Source organism: Quercus robur, chromosome 4 (genome assembly GCF_932294415.1).
Source record: "Quercus robur chromosome 4, dhQueRobu3.1, whole genome shotgun sequence".
Taxonomy (NCBI): domain Eukaryota; kingdom Viridiplantae; phylum Streptophyta; class Magnoliopsida; order Fagales; family Fagaceae; genus Quercus; species Quercus robur.
Genome location: NC_065537.1, coordinates 13,444,010 through 13,467,872, shown reverse-complemented (window position 1 = coordinate 13,467,872; position 23,863 = coordinate 13,444,010). Strand labels below are relative to the sequence as shown.

The window sequence follows — 23,863 nt, the reverse complement described above, 5'->3', positions numbered from 1 at the left end:
CAGAAAAAACAAGCGCAAAACAACCTTGAAAAGAAACATACTAAAATGAAAAAAAAAAAAAAAGCAAACAACTAACCAAAGTCACAACATATAGGAAGAATTGATGCATGGACATAGTCAAATGCTTATGTATGTGTACCCTTCTTCACCCATACGGCACGTGTGTTTGGGTTGATATCCCTAGAGGATTGGATACTGGAGTTGTGATTCTCAAACCTTTGGTTGAAGCTTGCTAAACAAGAAGTGATGGTATCTATTATCTACATCACATCACCAAAACCAGAATCAGCTTCTCGCCCTTTTGATTGCTTGGCGTTCCAATTCCCATTTCGTTGTCCTCATAGCCTTTGAGACTCTGCAATGGTGGCAAAAATGTTGAACTTGAGGACCTCTTTGAGACTTTGGGAGAGACTTTCCTTTTGCCTTAGGTTTGGCCATAAGTGGATTTTGATGCTTTGTCAAGACCTTTAGAGCAGTTCCATTTGACTTCTTCTCCACCTTCACATTCTCAATACTTGGAGTTGCTACCATTAGTTCCTTAGCCTTAATAAACTTCATCTCCTTGGACACATTGGCACTTGAACTATTCTCTTCGGTATATCCTAAGTCGCTTTTGTCATAAAAAGGCTTTTGATGAGCAAGCACTTCATCAAGCTTCTTGGAGGCAACCCACTCCACTTTAGCATTAGCTTGAATCACTTCAAGCTCAAGAAACTTGATCTTGGAGTAGGCTTTGGTTAGTTCTTCATTTAGTGCCTCAACTTCACACTTTGTTTCTTTTTACCTCACGAGTATGTTCTTGTAGTCTTGTTCAGCTTTCTTCATTTTTCTGATGGCTGCCTTAGCCACTCTAGCATACTCTCCGGTCTTCTCAAGAAGAGAATTATAGGATTCTTGCAATCCCTTGGTTCCTTCATCTTCATCATCGGATTCTTCCCCAATTCCCATAAACTCTACTTTGGTGTGCTCACCGAGTTTTTCCATTAGAAGGCTCAAATCTTCCCAATGAGTCCACAGGTGCAATGGCCATAAATGCGGAGTAATTTCCTTCTCCATCACAACTTTCTTCTGAATCAGAATTGGAACCATCTGAGTCACTAAGGGTAGTTGCAAAAACTTTACACTTTGCTTTCAAATAGGTGGGGCATTCTTTCTTCATATACCCCTGCCCTTTGCACTCAAAGCACGTGACCATTTGAGATAATGAGGAATCTTTTGAATCCTTCTTCTTGAAGTCTTTCTTGTCCTTCTTGAAATTCGAAAATTTTCCCTTCTCAAAAGACTTCCCATCTCTCTTGAACTTTAAAAACTTACGGAAGTTCTTAGCAAGGTACGCCACATCCTTTTCAACCTCATCCTCATCTGAGGAGTCTTGAGCTTCCAATCTCTCATTGATTGTCTTGAGAGCAAGAGATTTGCTCTTCCTTTAAGATGGTAGAGATAGCTCGTAGGTTTGAAGAGAGCCGATGAGTTCTTGAATTTTAATCTCGTCAAGGTCTTTGCTCTCTTCGATGATAGTGACCTTTGCACAGAAGCTCTCCAACAATGATCATAGAATCTTCCACACAATCTTGGAGTCCTCCGTCTTTTCTCCCAAGTTGAATTTACCAATCACCACTTCATTTAGCTTCCCATAAAATGAGTTGAATGACCTGTCTTCTGTTAAGATGCTGGGTATGTTGGCTTAGGTGTGCTGGCTGTGCAATGTTGTGCTAATAGTGTGTTTGATGTGCCAACAACTGGCTCCGTAGCTGGTGTATGTGGGAGGTTCCTAATAGTGTGATGAGCTGTGCCTACTGTGATGATGAGGCGTGTGTGCAGTGGTGCTAGACAGAGGCATGTGTAGTTGAGTGAGTTATTAGTGTTAGTTAGGAAATTGTTAGATAGTTACAGATAGTTACAATATAGTTACAATTGGTAGTTACTGAGCTGGTTAGTGTTGTAATTGTATATAAGGCCAATTTTGGGAATAATGAAGAGGGCTTGGAATTACTCAATACTATTCTTTCTGTTCTGACTCTTTACTTTTCCTTTCTTCTTCTTACTCTATTAGAGGTGGTCCCCTCGAAGTGACCCATATTTCTTCTTCCCATTTCTCTGTTTCTTCCATTCCTTCTTTTTGTAATTCAGTTCTTAACAATTGGTATCAGAGCCCTCTTTCCTGCGACCATGGCTGAAACTCGATCTACAACCTACATCAATGAATCCATTGCATCCTTACGTACTATCACAGACCACCATGCCCATTCTCTTCAAGAAATCACGCAGCAGTTGAATGCCATCAATGTTGCATTGCAGAAGTTAACAGAGGCTGAAGATAAGAGACAACAACCATCATCTCCTAGTACACCATCATCCCAAGCTATGTCTCTGCCATTACAAAGTTTGGCTAAAAGTGTGAGACTTGAATTTCCAAGATTCAAAGGAGATGATCCAGTAACTTGGGTATACAAGGCTAATCAGTACTTCAATTTCTATCACACCCCACTGAGTGAGAGGCTTCTGATAGCTTCTTTTCATATGGATGGTGAGGCTCTAGTATGATTCCAAGATTATGAAGCATCAGGGGTATTTATGGCTTGGGAGAGTTTTGTGTAGGCCTTGTTAATCAAGTTTGGTTCGTCTACCTCTGAAGATCCTATGAAGGCTTTGACAAAGTTGAGATAGACCAGTAATGTGATTAATTACAAAGGCCAATTTGAAGCCCTCTCAAACAGAATTAGGGATTTGTCTGAAAGTCACAAATTGAGCTGTTTTCTCAATGGCCTTAGAGATGAAATTAGATTGCCTGTAAAAATGCTTAATCCAAAAACTCTCAATGAGGCTTTTGGTTTGGCTAAGATTCAAGAGGAATATGTGATGAGTAGCAAGAAATTTCTAAAATCATCTTCACAAGAAGTGACTAAGCCTTCAATTCTTGGACTAAGACTGGAGATTAGGCTGGATTCCAAGTTCAAGTTGCCTCTACAGAAGTTATCACTAGCACAGATGGAAGAGAGAAGGAAGAAAAGACTCTGCTTTAATTGTGATGAGAAATTTCAACCTGGATACCATTGTAAGTCTGCTAAACTCTTTCTGTTGGAAGGTCTTTGTCCCTTTCAAGGGCCTAGCTCTAGTGTACAATTGGTAGAGCTTAATGAGGGTGATAGTGCATTGGCTTATAATTTTGATGTGCCTCATCTTGCATCTGTGGAGTCTGAACATAATGTGCTTGAACCAAAGATTACACTATATGCCCTTCTAGGTAGTCCTTCACTTGTTACCATGAGAATTAGGGGCACAATTAATGGTCATTGGGTTGTCATTTTGATTGACACTGGCAGCACTCATGATTTTTTTGATGCTGCCATTCTTTCCAAATTACAACTACAATTAGACCCTACTGTTTCATTTGAGGTTAAGGTGGCTAATGGGGAAACAATCAAGACTAAGGGTGTTTGTGTAGATGTTAAGGTGGTTATGCAAGGTCATGTCTTCTTTTTGGATTTGAATGTTTTACCCTTAGGAGACTGTGAGTTGGTCTTAGGGACTCAATGGCTAAGATCTTTAGGTATGATAGAGTGGGATTTTTTGGCATTGTCAATGCAATTCATGCATCTTGGCAGACCTGTTACATTGTTTGGGTTGCATCCTACTAATTCCACTCTCCAAGAAGGTGATCACTTCTTTAGGAAGCCTGTCAGTAAGGGAATTCTTTTGCAGATAGTTTCTTTGGGTTCTGGTACACCTACTGGATTGCCTCCTTCTAGAGGGCATTAACACCAAATCCTTTTAAAGGATGGTACTACTCCAATCTGTCAAAGGCCTTATAGGTACCCACACTTTCAAAAAACTGAAATTGAGAAGATCATTGCTGACTTGTTGGAAGCTGGTTTTATTAGGCCTAGCCACAGTCCATTCTCTTCTCCAGTTTTGTTGGTAAAGAAGGTAGATGGATCTTGGAGGATATGCATTGACTATAGGGCTTTGAATTAAGCTACCATCAAGGATAATTTCCCCATACCTGTAATTGATGAGTTATTGGATGAGCTTGCTAGTGCTACCATTTTTTCCAAGTTGGATCTGAGATCAGGGTACCATCAAATTCGTATGAGGGAGGAGGATATTTCGAAGACTGCCTTAGGACCCGTGATAGGCATTATGAGTTCTTGGTTATGTCATTTGGTTTAACTAATGCCCCATCTACCTTTCAGTCCCTTATGAATGATGTTTTTAGGCCTTATTTGAGAAGGTTTGTGCTAGTATTCTTTGATGATATTCTTGTTTTCAGTCCTATCTTGGAGCTTCACCTTCAGCATCTTAGATCAGTTTTGGAGTTGTTGCCGCAATATCAGTTGTATGCTAAGAAGAGTAGATATGCATTTGGGTGCTCAGAAGTGGAATATCTTAGGCATATCATATTTGGCCAGGGCGTGAGCACAGATCCAAGGAAGATTGCAGCAATGGAGGCTTGGCCAATTCCTACTTCTGTCAAGGCTTTGAAGGGGTTTTTGGGCTTGACTGGATATTATAGGAAATTTATCAAGAACTATAGACAGATTGCAGCTCCCTTGACTGCTTTGCTTAGAAAGAATGCCTTTAATTGGTCTGTTGAAGCTGAAACAACTTTTAACCAATTCAAAGCAACTGTAAGTAAACCTCTTGTCCTAGCTCTACCTGATTTTAATCAAACTTTCATTATTGAGTGTGATGCATCAGGTAGTGATTTAGGGGCTATTTTGATGCGAAATCATAGGTCAATTGCTTTTCATAGTCAAGTTCTTAAGGGCAAAGCACTACAATTGTCTACCTATGAAAAAGAATTTTTGGCACTAGTCACAGCAGTACATAAATGGAGACGTTATCTCTTAAGCAGGCCCTTCATTATAAAAACTGACCAACAAAGTTTGAAATACATCCTAGAGCAGAGAATTGCTACTCCTACCCAACAAAAATGGATAACTAAATTGCTAGGGTATTTGGTTGTGGTGGAGTATAAGCAAGGGTGTGAGAACAAGGTAGTTGATGCCTTGTCTAGGAGGTGTGAGGATTCAGCTGTTTCTAACTCTACTATGGTCTCTCCATGTTTGTGTCTAATTTCTTTTCCCAGCCCTTCCTAGATTAAAGAGTTGAAGGCTACCTATCAGTCCTCCCCTGTGATGCAGCAGCTGCTACAACAGCTACAATCTGGTTCAACCTGCCTTAAGTTCTTTTCTTTGCACAATAGGTTGATTTTGTACAAAGGGAGGGTTTATTTAGATCCACAGAGCAGTTTGAAGTCCAAGGTGATTCACTTGGTCTATGACAGTCCTTTGGGTGGCCATTCTGGCTTTCTCAAATCCTTTCATAGATTAAAACAAGAATTTTTTTTAGGTGGGGATGAAATCAGACTTGAAGCTCCATATCAGAGAGTGTGGGGTTTGTCAGCAAATGAAGTATGAACTTGTAAGCCAGCTGGGTTGTTACAGCCTCTTCCCATTCCTCATAAGCCTTGGACTGCTGTTAGTATGGATTTTGTGAGTGGCTTACCTATTTCTTAGAGGTTGGATACAATAATGGTGATTGTGGATAGGCTTACTAAATATGTCCATTTCATTGGATTGTCTCATCCTTTTTCTGCTGCTAAGGTGGCTGGCTTGTTTGCTCAAAATTTCCTTAAATTGCATGGTATGCCAACCTCCATTGTTTCTTATAGGGACCCAGTGTTCACTGCTAAATTTTGGACTGAGCTATTTAAATTACAAGGGGTGAACTTGCCATGTCCTCAGCATATCATCCACAAACTGATAGCCAAACAGAAGTAGTGAATAAATGCCTAGAGCAATACTTGAGATCTTTTTCTGCAGATAGGCTTACTGAGTGGTCGGAGTGGCTTTACTTAGCTAAGTATTGGTTTAACACCAATTATCATTCAACTACAAAAATAACTCCATATGAGGCTGTGTATGGATTTCCCCCTCCTCGTTTGATGGATTACATTCCTGGAACAACTCAAGTGGCACCTGTGGATTCTCTCCTTCAATCCAGGCAGCAGATCTTAACCCTACTCAGACAAAACTTGGTAGATGCCCAAGCTCGTATGAAGCAACAAAGTGACCTTTACAGATCTGAGAGAGCTTTCAATGTTGGTGACTGGGTTTACTTAAGGCTACAGCCTTACAAGCAATAATCAGTGGCTCACAGAGCTTCTCATAAGCTCTCCCCTAGGTTCTTTGGTCCTTACCAGGTGTTGGAGAAAATTGGAGAGGTTGCTTATAGGCTGGACTTACCATCTAATGTTGCCATACATCCAGTATTCCATGTCTCTTGCTTGAAGGCTAAGCTTGGACACAATCATGTGGCTGTTGCCTTGCTTCCATTAGTGAACTCTAATGGCATTCTTGCACCTGAACCAGTTGTTGTTCTATAAACCAGGTCCCACAAGCTTATAAATAGGCTTATAACTCAACGCCTGATTCAGTGGCAAGGAGAAAATGCAGATGATGCTACTTGGGAGGATTTGCTTATCCTTCAACAGCAATTCCCTAATCTTGTGGGCAAGTTGTTTTAAGGAGGGAGGAGTTGTTAAGATGTTGGGTTGTTGGATTAGGTGTGCTGGCTGTGTAGTGTTGTGCTGGCTGTGTAGTGTTATGCTAATAGTGTGTTTGATATGCCAATAGCTGGCTCCGTAGCTGGTGTGTGTGGGAGGTGCCTAACAGTGTGATGAGCTATGCCTACTGTTATGATGAGGCGTGTGTGCAGTGGTGCTAAACAGAGGCATGTGCAGTTGAGTGAGTTGTTAGTGTCAGTTAGTTAGGAAACTGTTAGATAGTTACAATATAGTTACAATCGGTAGTTATTGAGTTGGTTAGTGTTGTAATTGTATACAAGGCCAATTTTGGGAATAATGAAGAGGGCTTGGAATTACTCAATACTATTCTTTTTTGTTCTGACTCTTTACTTTTCCTTTCTTCTTCTTACTCTGTTGGAGGTGGTCCCCTCGAAGTGACCCATATTTCTTCTTCCCATTTCTCTGTTTCTTCCATTCCTTCTTTTCGTAATTCAGTTCTTAACATCTTCACTCATCTTCAAATCCTCGAAGTGTGTGGTAAGCATTTGCAACTTGGTGTCCTTCACCTTTTTTATGCCTTCATAGGTAGTCTCCAAGATTTGCCATGCCTCTTTGGCAATTGTAACATGAGAGATCCTGTGAAATTCGTCAGGAGAAACACCACAGAAAATAGCATTTAAAGCCTTGCTATTGGCGTTAGCTGCTGCAAAGGCTGCCTTATCCCATGTGGATTTGGCGGCCTCCTGCCTAGTCCATCCTATCTCAACAGCGTCCCAAGCACTATCATCAATAGAACATAGAAATGCCCTCATATGGACTTTCCAAAATGCATAATACTCCCATCAAAGTATGAATTAAGCGATTGAGATCGATCCATCTCAAAAAGGGTCTAGGATCACACTTAGGTAATGAAACCACAGCAAGTGCACTCGCTCTGATACCAATTAAAAGCTCGAATGTGTGTGAAAACACAAGAGTTGTTTAGACCCCCAAATTAAAAATTACGGCTCGGTTGATTTTACTCTACCTTAAACTAAGTGCGGGATAGAGTAAATGCGAGTGAACAAACAATATAACTACTCTAAGCCATAGTCATCAAATATCAACAATAAATGAAAGCTAAAAGAGTAGGGAAGAAGGATGCAAACACAAGATAACACCACGATGTGTTATTGAAGAGGAAACCAAAGAACTTGGTGAAAAACTACTTTGCCGCCTTCCAAGCGGTAAATCGATCCACTATAAAATAAGTTGGAGTACACAAATAACAAAAGACCCTCCAAGCCTAATCTACCCCATGTACTTGAGCCCTCCAAGCTCCTGCTACCAACTGACTTGACAAAGCCTTATCTTCTCTAGCTTTTTGGATCACATAATTCAGTCCAATTGCATCCACCAAACAAATGGCTTCTTCCAATGCTTCCCAGTAGCACCAAAATCTCATTTTACACTCAAGATGAGTGTGATAAGTGTTTGGGCTATCAATCTCTCAAGGATTTGGATATGGAGAGGTAGGAGTTGAGGAAAACCACACAAGATTGTATAAAGGATTGTGGGTATAACAATCTCTAACTCTCAAGGATTATGGCTAGGGCTTTCTTTCTGAAAAGCACTACTTTCAATATGTGGGTAATGATGGTATATATAGTGTGGGTGAAGACATAGTGGAGCAGATATGCCAAAATAGCAAAACAAAATGTTTCGCGGGTATCTCGGGGGAAGGCTTTACCTATGAAATATTCACGAAAACCAGTTGTCATGACGCATTCCAGTCATGTGCTGTGCACATGGCATCACTTCGTAGGAAGTCTTCTTGCGAGCTACTTGCGAAAACTCCTTTGATCTTCAATGTTGTCTTGAGTCTTCACACTCTTTCTCACACACAACCCATACAATGAAATCCCACATAAAATACTGGGTACATAAGATTGAACAAAATTACAATAAAATTTGGCATAGAATTAAAGTCAACACAAAATAGTTATAAATAACAACTTTATAGGTGGGAATGACACAAAGACGTTGATGAATTAAATGAAAAAGAAGAGAGAGAAAGAAAAAGGAAGCAAATGAGTAAGAGTAGCCGACTTGGCTGTAATACAAAATTACAAATACTCTCTCCATTTTGAGATATGAGAATATATATATATATATATATATATAGGTGTTTTAGGAAGAGATAGGAATTGAGATGGCAAGACAATTAAACCCTCGTGTCGTGTTAGCTTATTTTATGGGTTGGGCCAATGACTTGGAAAATTAAAGGTCTTGTGGGTCACACTATTACATTTATATCTTTAAGCTATTGTGGGCTAAAATTATGGTCTTGTGGTTGTGGGTCACTCTATTCAGTAGCGCACAGTACACTGGAGTTTTTGGACTATAGAATTGTTATAAAAATAATAACTATATCTACCTGCTGTTTATCATAATAATCCTACCTATTGTTCATTATTTATTTATTTTTTTGAGAAGACTCTCTACTGTTTATTAATAATAATTATAATTATATCAACTATTGATTTCAATTCGCTCATACTTTTTAGTTTTGTCTCTGCCTCTTTAGGACCGTCAGTGTATGGAAATAATTAACTTATGACAATAATGCTAGACATTTAGCACATTCTCAAGGACCCAGCAGCAAATAAGACAAAGACATCCTCTTGGCAAAATTATATTTAATTAATTAAATCATTGTAATTTGGGCACATGCCAAAAGAAAAAGTAAAAAAAGGCAGTCAAGAACTCAGGATCAGAGGGTTTTGGAATTTCTAATCATTGCTCACTTCTAATTTCTAATTATTTATAAATACATGTTTTTTGTTCTGGGGGTGGTGGGATTTAGGAATCTTCCAAATTAACATTTAAGAAACGTTTAATTAGTAGTTTTATCTCTTTTTTTTTTTTTTTTTTTTTGAGAATCGTCTCTTAAAATTTGTATGTTTGGAAAAAAATAATCACAACTTTTTTAAGTCATTAATATACCAAATCCCTTCAACCATGAAAACGAGTAACACCATTAGAAGACTTTAATCTTGTTAACGTCTCACCAAGTCTTTGGTCATTGTTGAAGCTTTCAAAGACTTGGAAAGCTATAGTCTTGAAATTTTGGACTATATAAAAATTGTTTGATGTAAAGACAATAATCAAACTTGTAGCAATCATGTTATCATGATTAGTTTTATGTCATCCATTACTTTTTCCTCAAATAAATTAAAAAATAAAAATAAAATTGACTATAATTACATATCTGGTTATCTAATCTTTAGTATCCCATGCAATGATCAAGAAAATTCAAGAAAAAAAATATTTTTATATAACACATATTTATTCAAGTTTAAGCTCCAAATTACATCCTCCAACTTAAACTTATTTTCAAATTAATCATTTAAGTTTTTCCTTTCTTTCATTTCAGTCTTTAACTTTAAATATGTTTTCAATTTAGTCTTCCCAATAGCATCCAATCTTGCCACTAGTTTAATTTTTTTTTTTCATATTCCAAAATGACATTATTTTAGTGAACTTAAGGAAGAACTAGATGGAAGGAACTAGCATATACTGTGGACTATATGGCAGAATTCTTTGATGCAGATTCATAGATTAATAAAAACTAAAATAGAATAATAATAGATGAACATTTCTTTTTCTTTTTTTTCTTTCTTTCCTTTTGTTATGAAAAAAAAATTTCATAATCGACGTCTGATTTATTATAGCTATAAACTTACATTCTTTTGAGAGTATTCAAAAAACATAACGTCAGATTCAATTTTGAAGATATTTTCCATTCATTTTACTAAGGAAATTATATATACCAATAAAATTCTTGTGTATTCCAGTTGCATTCTCATCCCTGGCTAATGAAACATTTCTAAAGCCTTTTTAGTAAGTCAAATCTAGATCAGCTATTGACAAAAATTTAATTGTTGTCACTTTTATTTTGTTTCATGCTAAATTACAAGAGCTACTTTCAAATAGGATGGCATTTATATTGATAAATATGTTTTGTTTCCTTTTATACTTTATACTTAGTACTTCATCTTTTTATATATATATACACACTCTAGAGAAAATTATAATATGCAGCGAAGTACATTGTACATGGAGAAATGTCAATTCAACTATAAAGCCCTTGGTCAGCATATAATCTTGTTTTAGACCGTAACAAAATTGTTCAATGCATCAAACCATGAGGCATATGCTCGTTGCCTACTCTGTACATCTCTGATGTGGGGAAGAAAGCAAGGAGGGGACCTCTACAGTGCTCAAATCTTTTGTTTTTGTTTTTTATTTTTTATTTTCATTATGTAAAACTCATATTTCTTGTTATTTGATAAATACTATGAAGAGATAATTAGTATTGTTTTAATTTATTTGACCATCTTTTGATAATTTTGGTTAGAGTGCAAATAATTTTCTTTCATAAATACCCTTAAGTTATTACTGTTTGTTATATAATGGACAACCTTCTTCTATTAATAACAACTAATTAGGGGGAGTTGGCTTACGGGTAACAACTAAGAAAAGTTTAATTAGTTGCTTTATCTCCTAAAAGTTTTTTGAAAGAAAATGATATCATTCATTTTTTAAGTGATTGATACACCAAATTCCTTCAACTTTGACAATGTGTGACACCATCGAAAGTTTTTTTTTTTTTTTAGGTAATACCGTTAGAAAACTTAAATCCAGTTAGCGTTTTAACAAAGTCTTTGATCATTCTTTGGAACTTCAAAAGACTTTGAAAATTCAAGTCTTGGAATATTTTTCTTTGATCGCTATAGTTTTGAAATTTTGGACTATATTAGAATTGTTTGATGCAACTTGCAAAGTTATAGACAAAACATGTGACAACCAATCAAACATGTAGCAATCATGTTATCCGAATAAGTTTTATGTTGTCCCTTTCTTTTTGCTCAAATTAATTAAAAATAATAATTTATGATTAGATGTACTCATTTTTCCTGTGTAATAATCAATAAAATTCATTTTAACATAATACATTTAATTACAAATGGTACTTGGAAGCTGAAGCTTTGGGAGGAAGACAAGCAAGATCAAAATAAGGTTAACAGACTTATCAAACAACGTCACTCAACTTAAATGAATCCTCATTGAACCAAAACATTACCGTTTTGTAGTTGAGCTGGAATATGATAGTTAGAAACATAGCCTTTAGAATCTCCTTTTCCCCATTCGTTTGAGAGGGGACGTTGAATTAGACGAGCTCATGCTGGTTAGACAAAGACTAGGTGAAATGCACGCTGGTTAAATGAAAGATATCTGTCAATTTGTATGCCAAAAAACAAAATACAACTATTCTTACTATAAGGCATAATGAAAGATATTTGTCATCAATTTCTGTGGGAGAAAATAAAATACAATTATTTTACTAAAAGCCATTGAAAACATGTGGTATAGGTTAGATTTCCAGTTAATGCTTCTCCAGTTTTTGGTCATTGTTTGGACCTTGCAAAGACTTTGGAAAGTTGTAGTTGTGGAATTTTGGACTGTATAAGAATTGTTTGATACTGATTGCGGAGTTGCAAAGATAATGCGTAGATATTATGTTATCCAGGTCCCTCTGTTATTCATACTAGATTGAGAGTGTAGCAATCAAGTTTTTGGGTCAGTTTTATTTTTATGTCATTTGTTTCTCTTTCCTCAAATATTTTATTATTAAAAAAAAATTAGTATGCTTACAATGATAGAAAAAATTCAACAAAATTATTTATTTATAACGATATTATTTAATATTAAATTTACAATTAAATTCTCTCTCTCTCTCTATATATATATATATGATTGGTTAAGGCATCCTATAATTTTTAATATATCTTTTGTTCTTTCACCAAGTCATGTTAGACACTATACTTTATTAGAAAGAGAGGTGTAGGGATATGATTTGCAACCCAAGCTCAAGATGTATGGAATATTGGCCCAATGAGCCCAGTATAATAAATTTGTAGAGAGTGGATCAAAAAACTAGGCGCTAATGAATTTGACAACGGCTAGTATGAATTTAAAAGATGATCAAGTAAGAACAAAGAAAATAAAGCTGAATGAATTCACTATCCAAGGAGGTATATTGTCATACAAATCAATAATAGTTGGGTACAAGTATAATTTTGATTGCTACAGTATTCTTTCTCTACTTTTCTTATCCTTTCCTCATAGGAGGTCTCTTACATTATATAGCTCCCTCTGGACCATCTTGATCCTACACTTGTTGATCATTTGAGCCTTTATTTGAGTACCTGTCCCCTCAAACACCCTCTTTGGCTTTCTGTGAGTTGTGATTGCTAAGGCAGCACTGTTCAGGGGTCTCTCCACATAAATACAGCTAGAAGAGTAGTTGTAGTGCATTTAATGCGGTGGTAACACCTTCCCTTAGATATTTTTGAGTTCTTATCACCCTGGTACGTTTATGATGTACGTCTCTGTCACTAGAGCTTCTTGGAAGGTCACCTTAATTATCAGGATACATACTGGAGCTGTTCCCAGTTTATCCAAGGAGATGTTCCTCCTTGAACCACCTTCCACTCATTCCCTACTTATGAGGCTTTAGACTGGAATTACCCATAGCTATTTATTTCTCCTCGGACCAGGCCCAAGACCCAATATATACTTTAGGCCCTTAACCCTACAATAGCCCCTAAAAACTCAATTTTTTCCCTCTCATTCGAGGAGAAAAATAGGGTTTTGATTTTTAAGGGTTAATACCAACTGATTCCTTGATTCACACGTGTGAGAGTGCCGTTTTACATGCCTCATAATTGTTACTGACGTTTCGAAGCTCGCGAAGCATCATTAATTGCTCCAGGCGCCATTTTGTCCCTAACATCCAACAGTGACGCGCAGTTCCAACGGTTGATATTTTTCTAGGAATTTTGAACGGGATTACTTTCATTCATTTCCACCCTCCATATAAGGCCTCGAGGGAAATCATTTTCCCTTTACTTTATGAATCTTCAAGTTCTCCAGAGATCTCAAGCACTCCAACTCTCAAAGCTCCCTACACTCCTAAGTCTCCCTAATTCATTTCCTTGAAAAATTTCCAAGAGACTTTTCTAAAGGTTCAGGGTTAAATACACTCACTTGCTTTCATAAGTATCTGTCTCTTTAAACATTCTTTTTCTCCTCGGCCAACCTCCTTGGCCCTCTTCCTTCTTTAGAAAACTTCCTTTGTGTCATCTACGTCTGTTTAGATGGGTAAGTTCAAGCACTTAGTGGACTCTTCGGCCTGTATGGAGGGTTTTAGGGCCAAATACCATATCCCATAGGGAGTAGCCCTGTAGACCAAATTCTTACCAATAGAGAAGTGGGTGAAGTCGTCATTCCTATGATCGCTTTCATAGAGGGAGGGATGACGCTTCCTATGGGTAAGATAACCGGATTACCTGATTAACCACAGACTGACTCCCCATTAGTGCACCTCTAACCTATTTAGAGTCTTGGGTTGCTTAGATGCTCTCAACGAGCAGATGGGCTTGAGGCTCACGTGGCATGATGTAGTTCATATGTAAGAGTGCCACAAGCTTGTCGGCACGAGATACTATCTCAAGTCCCGGTCCAACATCGTCAGACTAATATCGTGCCTCCCTAAATCTAACAAGGGCATGAAGGATGACTACCTAATTGTCTCCGGGGAGTGGAACGACGGTCTTTACTGCCTAACTCGGGCAGGAGAGCCAGGTGGGGTACCGTAGGATTAGCCCCTTTGGCAGAGGATTTTAGCATTCTCAATTTTTTTAACAATTTTTTTTTAAAACTCTACCTTAACATTTCATCTTCTTGGATTATAGTCTCATCTAACCGTAATTTCCTCCTCGGATACTTTTTGTAGATAAAAATCACGTCGCTCTGAGACTTAGTTTGGTCAACGTACCAGGTCTCAACAAGTTGCTAAGATCTGAGATATTTACAAGCGAAGATGGATAGTTAAGAGCTTCTCATTTAATCCAAGATTACAAGCCTCTGTCTCGCCAATTCCAGGACACAGGCTAGGCAATAAGGGCTGGTGACTCTAGGCTGAACCACATAGACGTCTCTAAGTCGGGGTTTTTGGCTCGGAGAGACCTCCCACCCATTGAGTTGCCCATTCAACGCACCCCTCAAGAGGTAGTCACTCCGAGAGAGGAGACAGCCTCCACACATTTATCTCTTGAGGCCAAGATCGACCTATTTCACCTTGAGGAGGAAGGCGAAGTGCCAAAAAGGCTGGTAGAGCTCTTGGACTCTGAGGCCAATTTGGATAGGTTTTCTGCTGCTCATTCTCAGGGGTTGATAGTTGCTCGAGTTGATACCAACTCGGAGGAAGAAGAAGGTATGGACTTGAAGCAAAGGTCCAGCTTAAAGGGTTGTTGGCCAACCGGAATAAGGGGTCAACTTCAAAAGAAGTCCTCAAAACCCAAGTTCCTCATAATCTTCCCTCTCTTCCTCCCCATGTGACCGCAGAGGGACTGCTCCCTTGTCCTCGTTTAAAAAAAAAAAGAAAAGAAAAAGAAAAAGAAAGGCATAGGAAGGGGAGGAGGGGGAGATTATTCCTCTAAAAGGGGCGAAACAGCCCAAGAATGTTAGGGACAAACGGTCTCCCTCTGTGGAGAGGAGGGAAGAGATTGGTGCTGAAGCGTGCCGAGGGTCGCGCACATGGGCTCTTCGGCTAGAGTTGGGGGGTGCTCCCATTCCTTGGGATGCCACGATTTGGGAGTCCCAAAGGGGGCACACCACCTTCCTCGCCGAGGCTTTAGAGCAACCTCTTCTCTTCCCCAGAGACATGGAGGGCCTTAGGCATACAAGGCAACACGACCTCTTCATGTCCCTGAAGAGGGACCTTGTCATGGTAAATCAGTCAATACCCTTCTGAGTTCAACGTTAGGATGCATACTTATTCATATGTATATATTTGACCATTTTGCTATTATCATGCAGGTCACTCAACAAGTTTTTGTAGCTGAGGAGTAGGTCAGGAATGCTCGCGATGAAGTTAATGCTGAGGCCCACTCCCGAGCTAATGCTGAGAAGGTTCTTGGAGCTCTTAAGGAGGAGCACCAAGAGCTGACCAACAAGCTGAAGGAGGCAGACAAGGAGCACCTAAGTGCCTTGGCTGGCCTAAAAAATGTTGAGGCCCAAGCTGAGGACCAGCGCAAATTGCTCTACACAATAGAGATTGAGTTGGTCACTCAGAAACAACTCGTTATGGATCTTAAGGCCGAGTTGCAGAAAGTAAAAGATGAAGCTAAAGAGGCAGCTCGGGTGGCCAAAGAAGCTACTACAGCTGTGGAGATAGCATCCTACGAATGTGGGGTGGAGGATACAAAAAATAGGTTGGCTAAGGAGGTGGCTGGAATGTGTAGGGAGTACTGTGCTGAGACCTGGATGGAGGCGCTTAATAGTGCGGGGGTCCCTGCTGACTCTGAGCTAAGGAAAGTTGAGAAGATATTTTTTCTTGAGCATATCCGAGAAATTCCAGCGGACCTCTCTCCCACTGCTCTACCCCTTCCTCCTCCTGAGTAGGTCCCCAGTATCCAAGACCCTACTCTTGATGCTAGGGCCTCCATAAGGGCAGATCAGGGTAAGGAGACCCTACCCTCAGCCAAAGACACTTCGCCCGAGGATGCCCTTACAATCAAGGATGTTGTCTCCCAACCTAAAGAAGCTAAATCTAAGTCCAAGACTGAGAGTGCTAAGCTTAAGGCAGCTGGCTCCAAGGAGGGCCTTCAATCAACAAAGAAGTAGTTGTAGGATTTTATTTTATTTTAATGTTGTTTCCTTCTTGTTGTGGTCTTTGCCATTATTTGTTATGTACTTTCCTTTTAATCAATGAATTGACTTTTTCTTTTCTTTTTTACTCTAAGTGTTTTCACTATATGATTTGATTAACAAAAACTAACAACAACACCCTGCTATCAGCTTAAATAATTTGACTAAGTACCAGCAATAAAAAGGTTTGCCATATATTTGTATTGAAAATGGAACCCTTCGTGATGAAAGTTGAACATAATGAACATACATAATCTACCCTGTAAAAAATAAAAAGGGATAGATAATTATCCTCCTGCTCATCATTTAGATATACAGAACTTAGGTTCTGTCTAACAGTTAGAAAAAGTGAATAGGTGTCAAAGAGTGTTAATTTCCCCAAAGTATGTGGTCCGAAGAGCCTGACATAACTAAAGTTCTGTTTAACACTTAAAAAAAATGAATAGGTGTCAGAAAGTGTTAATTTCCTCAAAGTATGTGGTTCGAAGAGCCTGACATAACTTAGGTTTTGATTAACACTTATAAAGATGTCATTGAGTGTTAATTTTGCCAAAGTATATGGTCCGAGGGACCAGGCATAATTAAGGTTTTGTTTAACACTTATAAAGATGCCCTTGAGTGTTAATTTTGCCAAAGTATGTGGTTCGAGGGACCAAGCATAGCTAAGGTTCTGTTTAACACTTATAAAGATGCCATTGAGTGTTAATTTTGCCAAAGTATGTGATCCGAGTGACCAAGCATAGCTAAGTTTCTGTTTAAAACTTACAAAGATGTCATTAAGTGTTAATTTCCCCAAAGCATCTGGTACAAGGACCTAGGCATGACTAAAGTTTTGTTTAACATTTATAAAGATATCATTAAGTGTTAATTTCCCCAAAGCATCTGGTACAAGGACCTAGGCATGACTAAAGTTTTGTTTAACATTTATAAAGATATCATTAAGTGTTAATTTTGCCAAATTATGTGGTTCGAGGGACCAAGCATAGCTAAGGTTCTGTTTAACACTTATAAAGATGTCATTTAGTGTTAATTTTGCCAAAGTATGTGGTCCGAGGGACTAGGCATAGCTAAGGTTTTGTTTAACGCTTATAAAGATGCCATTGAGTGTTAGTTTTGCCAAAGTATGTGGTCTGAGGGACCAGACATAGTTAAGGTTCTGTTTAACACTTATAAAGATGCCATTGAGTGTTAATTTTGCTAAAGTATGTGGTCCGAGGGACTAAGCATAACTAAGGTTCTGTTTAACACTTATAAAGATGCTATTGAGTGTTAATTTTGCTAAAGTATGTGGTCTGAGGGACTAGGCATAGCTAAGGTTCTGTTTAACACTTAAAAAGATGCTATTGAGTGTTAATTTTGCCAAAGTATGTGGTCCGAGAGACTAGGCATAACTAAGATTTTGTTTAACACTTATAAAGAATGGATAAAGGGAAGTACAATGCCTTTATACAACAAATGAACATATTGACAAAAGAAACTTTTATTAATAATAATACATTTTCAGGTTGTTTACATTACAAGGATGCGGTATTACATGCTCATCTAAGTCTTCCAGAAAATATGCTCCTATACCAGCCACCTAGGTGATGTGATATGGTCCTTCCTAATTGGGCCCTAGCTTTCCCCACGTTGGATTCTTTGCAGTACCCAGGACTTTTCTCAACACTAAGTCACCAGGCACTAATGGTCTCATCTTTACATTGGCATCATAACCTTGCTTGAGTTTGTGTTGGTAGTATGCCAATTGAACATTTGCACTTTCTCTTCTTTCTTCAATAAAGTCTAGGCTCTTCTCTAGCAACTCATTATTACTGCTCGGAATGAACGAGCTGGTCCTTAATGTTGGGAAGCCAGCTTCTAAAGGAATGACAGCCTCGGCTCCATAAGTCATTGAAAAGGGGGTCTCTCCTGTTGACCTGTAAGGTGTAGTTCTATACGTCCAAAGGACATGTGACACCCTTCGCGTCATCCAGCCTTTTCTTGAGTCCATTCACTATGACCTTGTTAACAGCCTCGGCTTGTCCATTTCCTTGGGGATAAGCTGGAGTGGAATACCTGTTCGTAATTCCAAGATCACAACAATATCTTCTGAAAGATTTGTTGTCGAATTGAAGGCCATTGTCTGAGATGAGGGTACGAGGGACCTCGAATCATGTGACAATGTTTTTCCAAACAAATTTCTTAGCATCCACGTCCCTGATATTTGGCAAAGGCTCAGCTTCAACCCACTTGGTGAAGTAGTTTGTGTTGACTAGCAAATATCTCTTGTTTCTTGCTGCTTTAGGGAAAGGGCCAACGATGTCCAAGCCCTATTGAGCAAATGGCCAAGGGCTGGATAGGGGGTTAAGGACTCTTCCTGGTTGATGTATATTTGGTGCAAACTTTTGACATTAATCACATTTCTTCACATATTCTTACGCTTCTTTCTGCATATTTGGCCACCAATAGCCTTTAGTGATGGCTCTATGAGACAAAGATCTTCCTCCTGTATGACTTCCATAAATCTCTTCACGTAACTCCTCAAGGAGTAGCTCTGATGCCTCAAGGTGAATGCAGAGTAGGTATGGCCCAGAAAAAGAGCGCTTGTACAGTTTTTGGTACTCGGATAGCCAGAAACAAGGCGCCTTTCTCTGTACTTTGTCAGCCTCTGATTTATCCTCTAGCAAGATGTCCTCTCTCAGGAATAGTACTATGGGATCCATCCAGCTAGGCCCTACTCTGACTAGTGAACATGGACCACCTTTCCCTTTTCTCCTGTGGGTTTGCACAAGTCTTCTATAAGGATAACCCGACGTAAGTTTTGCATCGAGGAGGTTGCAAGCGTGGCTAGGGAATCAGCATATGTGTTTCCACTTCTAGGGACGTGTAGTAGGCTAAATGATTCAAATCCTGATTGCAAATGTCTAACTTAACTTAAGTACCCTTGCATTCTCTCATCTCTTGCTTCTAGTACGCCCTTCACCTGGCCGACAACTAGTCTTGAGTCCGAGAACATCTTTACTGTCTTTCCTCCCATTCTTTGAACCATGGACATTCCTTTGAGCAAAGCTTCATATTCAGCCTCATTATTTGTTGCCGAGAAACCTAGTCTTAATGCCTTTTCAATAGTGATTTGTTCAGGAGAAACCAGAATTAGCCCTACTGCAGAGCCCCTTTGATTTGTTGTACCATCAACATATACCTTCCAGAATAAAGGTTCTTGCAGGGAGATTGTGCCAACTGATTTTTCATCCATGTTTTGTGTCGCTGCCATTTCTTCTAATGGGGGTTCAGCAAATTCGGCCATCAGGTCCGCCAAGACCTGGCCTTTAATAGAGGTACGAGGCATGTACTTGATGTCAAAAACCCCTAGAACTGTGCCCCATTTAGCAATCCTCCCTGTGTAGTCAGCACTTCGAAGTATAGCCTTGAGTGGAAGTTGAGTCAGGATGACAATCGTATGTGCTTGGAAGTAACGGGGAAACTTTCGTGTACCATGCACTATTGCCAAGATGGCTTTCTCCAGTGGTAGATAACAATTCTCTGCCTCATGTAGTGACTTGCTCACATAGTAGACTGGCCATTGTACGCCACTGTTAACTCATATCAACACCAAACTCACAACATGAGGGGCCACAGCGATATAAGCAAACAAGACCTCATCCACCTCAGGACTAGACATGATAGGTGGCCGAGATAGATATTCTTTAAGTTGCTGGAAAGCCAAAGCACATTCCTCAGTCCATTCAAGTCCCTTCTACTTATTCATCAAGAGGAAGAAGGGTCTGCATCTATCTGCTGACTGAGAAATAAATCGGTTCAAGGCAGCAGTCATTCCGGTAAGCTTTTGGACCTCTTTGGGATTTCGAGGTGGTTGTAAACTGTTAATGGCTTTGATTTGATCGGGGTTGACCTCGATTCCCTTGTAAGTTACCATGTATCCCAAGAACTTGCCTGATCCTACACCAAATGAGGACTTGGAAGTGTTTAGGCACAACTTGTGTTTCCTCAGAATTTCAAAGATGTTTCTGAGGTCTCCAACGTGCTCGAACACCACCTTGCTCTTCACCACCATGTCGTCTATATATACTTCAATAGTTTTGTCCAACTGTGATTCAAACATTCTCGCAATCATCCTTTGATAGGTAGACCCTGAGTTTTTTAAGCCAAAGGGCATCACCTTGTAGTTGTAGTTTCCAATGAGAGTGACAAAAACTGTCTTTTCTTAATCGTCCAAGGCAAGTGGTATCTGATGATACCCTTTAAAGGCATCTAAGAAGCTCATTTGAGGATGGCCTACCGTTGCATCCACCAACTGATCTATTCGAGGCATAGGGAATGAATCTTTTGGGCAAGCCTTATTCAGATCTGTGAAGTCCACACACACTCGCCACTTCCCATTCCCTTTTTTTTCACCACCACAATATTAGCCAACCATTCAGGGTAGAAAACTTCCTTGATAGCCCCTGCCTACTTGAGCTTCATCACCTTATCTCTGACAGCATCTGCATGTTCCTTAGACGGATGCCGAGGTGACTGCTTTTTGGGAATGATGGATGGATTAACATTTAAATGATGACAGATGAAGTTTGGATCCACCCCCGGGGCTTCATATGCTTCCCATGCAAACACATCAACGTTTCTACTAAGAAATTCTACCAGCTCTTCTTTCTCTTCAGGAGGCAGCTGAGCCCTAACCTGAAAGAACTTCTCCGAATCATCACCTATAACAACCTTTTCTAAATCTTCACACTTGGCCTCCTCGGCTGATCCATTGATAGGCAACTCTGGAGCTTTTAATTGTTATAAGCCCCTTTAATTAGAAGCTAAGGACTCTGCTTTGGGTTGATGTAAGATGGCAGCCACTAGGCATTGCCTAGTTGTGGATTGACTCCCCACGATTTCTTAAATGCGACCCCCCGATGGATATTTCACCTTTTGGTGTAGAGTGGAAGAGACGGCCTCTAGGGCATGAAGCTAGGGTCTGGCTACAATGGTTGTGTAGGGGGGATAAGCATCCACCACGATGAAGTTTACTTCCACCACTTCTAAATCCACTTGCACGGGTAGTCTGGTTTGACCCCTTGGGATGACAATCTTCCCATCGAAGCTTACCAAAGGAGAGTTGTAGGCTGTCAAGTCATCGGGCCTTAAGTTTAGCCCCTTGTATAACTCAGGGTACATAATCTTGGCTATACAGCCCTGGTCCACCATTACCCTCTTCATGTCATACCCCTCAATCCTAAGCGTAATCACTAAAGCGTCATCATGTGGCTGGATGGTTCTAATTTTTTCCTTGTCTGAGAAACTCAATGCCGGTGGGATATCCATCTTAGCCCTCTTTGGCCTTGAATTAGCGCTCTCAGTAGGTAGCCAAGCCATGGACATCACTCTAAAGAGGCTGGAGCCGGTTCTCCCTGGAGCAGCAAAGATGACATTGATCATTCCTAGAGGAGGTCTTAAAGAAGCATCTCTCTGGGGTTCCGAACCTGCCTAGCTCCCTTGGCCATTGGAATGATACAAGAGCTGGTTCAACTTTCTTTCTCGGACTAGCTAGTCCAAATGGTTCCACAAATTTCTGCAATCCTGGGTGGTGTGTCCCTGGTCTTGGTGGTAGTGGCAATAAAGACTCTGGTTGTGTCTCATGGGATTTCTTGCCATCTTATTTTGCCATTTGAAGAACGGTTCACTCTTAATCTTTTCTAGTACCTAGTGCATTGGCTCTCAGAATACAACATTAATCGCCTGGGTGTTGGCAGACCCTGATTGTCCAGTGAAATCTCTTTGAGATTGGTTATTATTGAATCGGTCTGACCTAAAATTCCTCTTGTCCTGAGGGATAACCTTCACTTTACCTTTCCTTTGCTGTAGGTCTTTCTCAACCCTCTTGTATTTATCAATCCAGTCCATGAGTTAGCGCACACTGGTAATAGGTTTGCCAGTCAGAGACTTCCTTAAACCGTGCTCGGTAGGGAGGCCGACCTTAAAACTATTGATGGTCACGTCATCAAAGTCACCATCTATCTCATTGTAAATCTCCTAGTATCTGTCCGAGTACGTTTTCAAGATCCCCCCTCTTGCATGGATAAAGGCAGTAATGAGTCCAAGGGCCGAGGTACCCTACTACACGTGATAAAACGAGAGCCAAAGGCCTGGATGAGCTCCTTAAAGGAATCTATGGAATTGGCCCTCAGACCATCGAACTATCTCATCACCACAAGTATCAAACTGGAGGGAAATACTCTACACATCAAAGCCTCATCCTTAGAGTGGACAGTCATTCTCTAGTTGAACTGGCTCACATGTTCTACAGGGTCTGTTCGACCATTGTAAATGGTGAACGTGGGCTGATGGAATTGCCGAGGAAGTTTTGCCCCCTCTATCTTGCGCATGAAAGGTGATTTGGAGATTTGATTTAATGCCTTGCTCATAGTGTCGTTTCTCAAGCCTTTACAAGGTGGGCTCTTGTATCTTCTCTTGTGGTGGTGCTCTTCATCATAGGAGAAAGACTCGCTTGGTGGAGTTCTTGACCTTTGCTTATAACTAGCATCCTCTTCATCATTGGAGGAGACGTCAGAACTAGAAGGAGTTTGTTTCCTTTGTGTATGGCCCAGCTTCTTCTTTAAATTGTCAATCTCCCTTTGCATGGCTCTATTATTCTGCTTCTGAGAGATGTGACTCCCAACTCGAGAATGACTTTTACCAGTATGTGTGGTGTGTATGCTACCTTCTCGATCTCACTTGCGTTCAAGGTTAAGGAAGTTATCTTGTCGCCTGGAACCCATGGATTCTTCTTGATGGGGACTTGATCCTACCAAAATTAAATGTCGTACTCACTATTACACAAGTTCTTCCCACAGATGGCACCAATTGTAGGGACACGATTTGCAGCCTAAGCCCAAGATGTATGGGATCTTGACCCAATGAGCCTAGTACAATAAATTTGTAGAGAATGGGTCAAAGAACTAGGCCCTAATGAATTTTACAATGACTAGTATAGATTTAAAAGATGATCAAGTAAGAACAAAGAAAATAGAGCTGAATGAATTCACTGTCCGAGGAGGTATATTGTCATACAAATTAATAACAGTTGGGTACAAGTATAATTTTGATTGCTACAGTATTCATTCTCTACTTTTCAGATCCTTTCCTCATGGGAGGTCTCTTACATTATATAGCCCCCTCTGGACCATCTTGATCCTACACTTGTTGATCATTTGAGCCCTTATTTGAGTACTTTTCCCATCAGACATCCTCTTTAGCTTTCTATGAGTTGTGATTGCCAAGACAGTACTATTCAGGGGTTTTCTCCATATAAATGCGGCCAGAAGAGTAGTTGTAGTGCATTTAATGTGGTGGTAACAACTTCCCTTAGATATTTTTGAGTTTCCATTACCCTGGTACGTTTATGATGCATGCCCTGTCACTGGAGCTTCTTGGAAGGTCACCTTAATTATCAGGATACATACTAGAGCTATTCCCAGTTTATCCGAGGAGATGTTCCTCCTCGAACCACCTTCCACTCATTCCCTACTTATGAGGCTTTAGACTGAAATTACCCATAGCTATTTATTCCTTCTTGGACCGTTCGTGTCCTCG

At 39.7% G+C, this 23,863-nt stretch overlaps 2 protein-coding genes across 2 annotated transcripts; one reads left to right on the top strand and one right to left on the bottom strand.

Moving 5' to 3' along the window:
• The first annotated feature begins 2,169 nt into the window (after positions 1–2,169).
• On the top strand, positions 2,170–6,388 carry LOC126721417 (uncharacterized). Its single transcript, XM_050424448.1, has 7 exons — positions 2,170–2,527; positions 2,693–3,752; positions 3,813–3,927; positions 4,038–5,054; positions 5,520–5,646; positions 5,826–6,115; positions 6,206–6,388. The coding sequence occupies exons 1-7, from the start codon at positions 2,170–2,172 to the stop codon at positions 6,386–6,388; spliced, it is 3,150 nt and encodes a 1,049-aa protein (XP_050280405.1).
• Positions 6,389–18,216: 11,828 nt separating this feature from the next.
• On the bottom strand, positions 18,217–20,339 carry LOC126721416 (uncharacterized). The gene is made up of 4 exons (XM_050424447.1): positions 20,068–20,339; positions 19,207–19,857; positions 18,728–19,111; positions 18,217–18,340 (listed from the first exon to the last, which is right to left on the bottom strand). The coding sequence occupies exons 1-4, from the start codon at positions 20,337–20,339 to the stop codon at positions 18,217–18,219; spliced, it is 1,431 nt and encodes a 476-aa protein (XP_050280404.1).
• Positions 20,340–23,863: the final 3,524 nt, after the last annotated feature.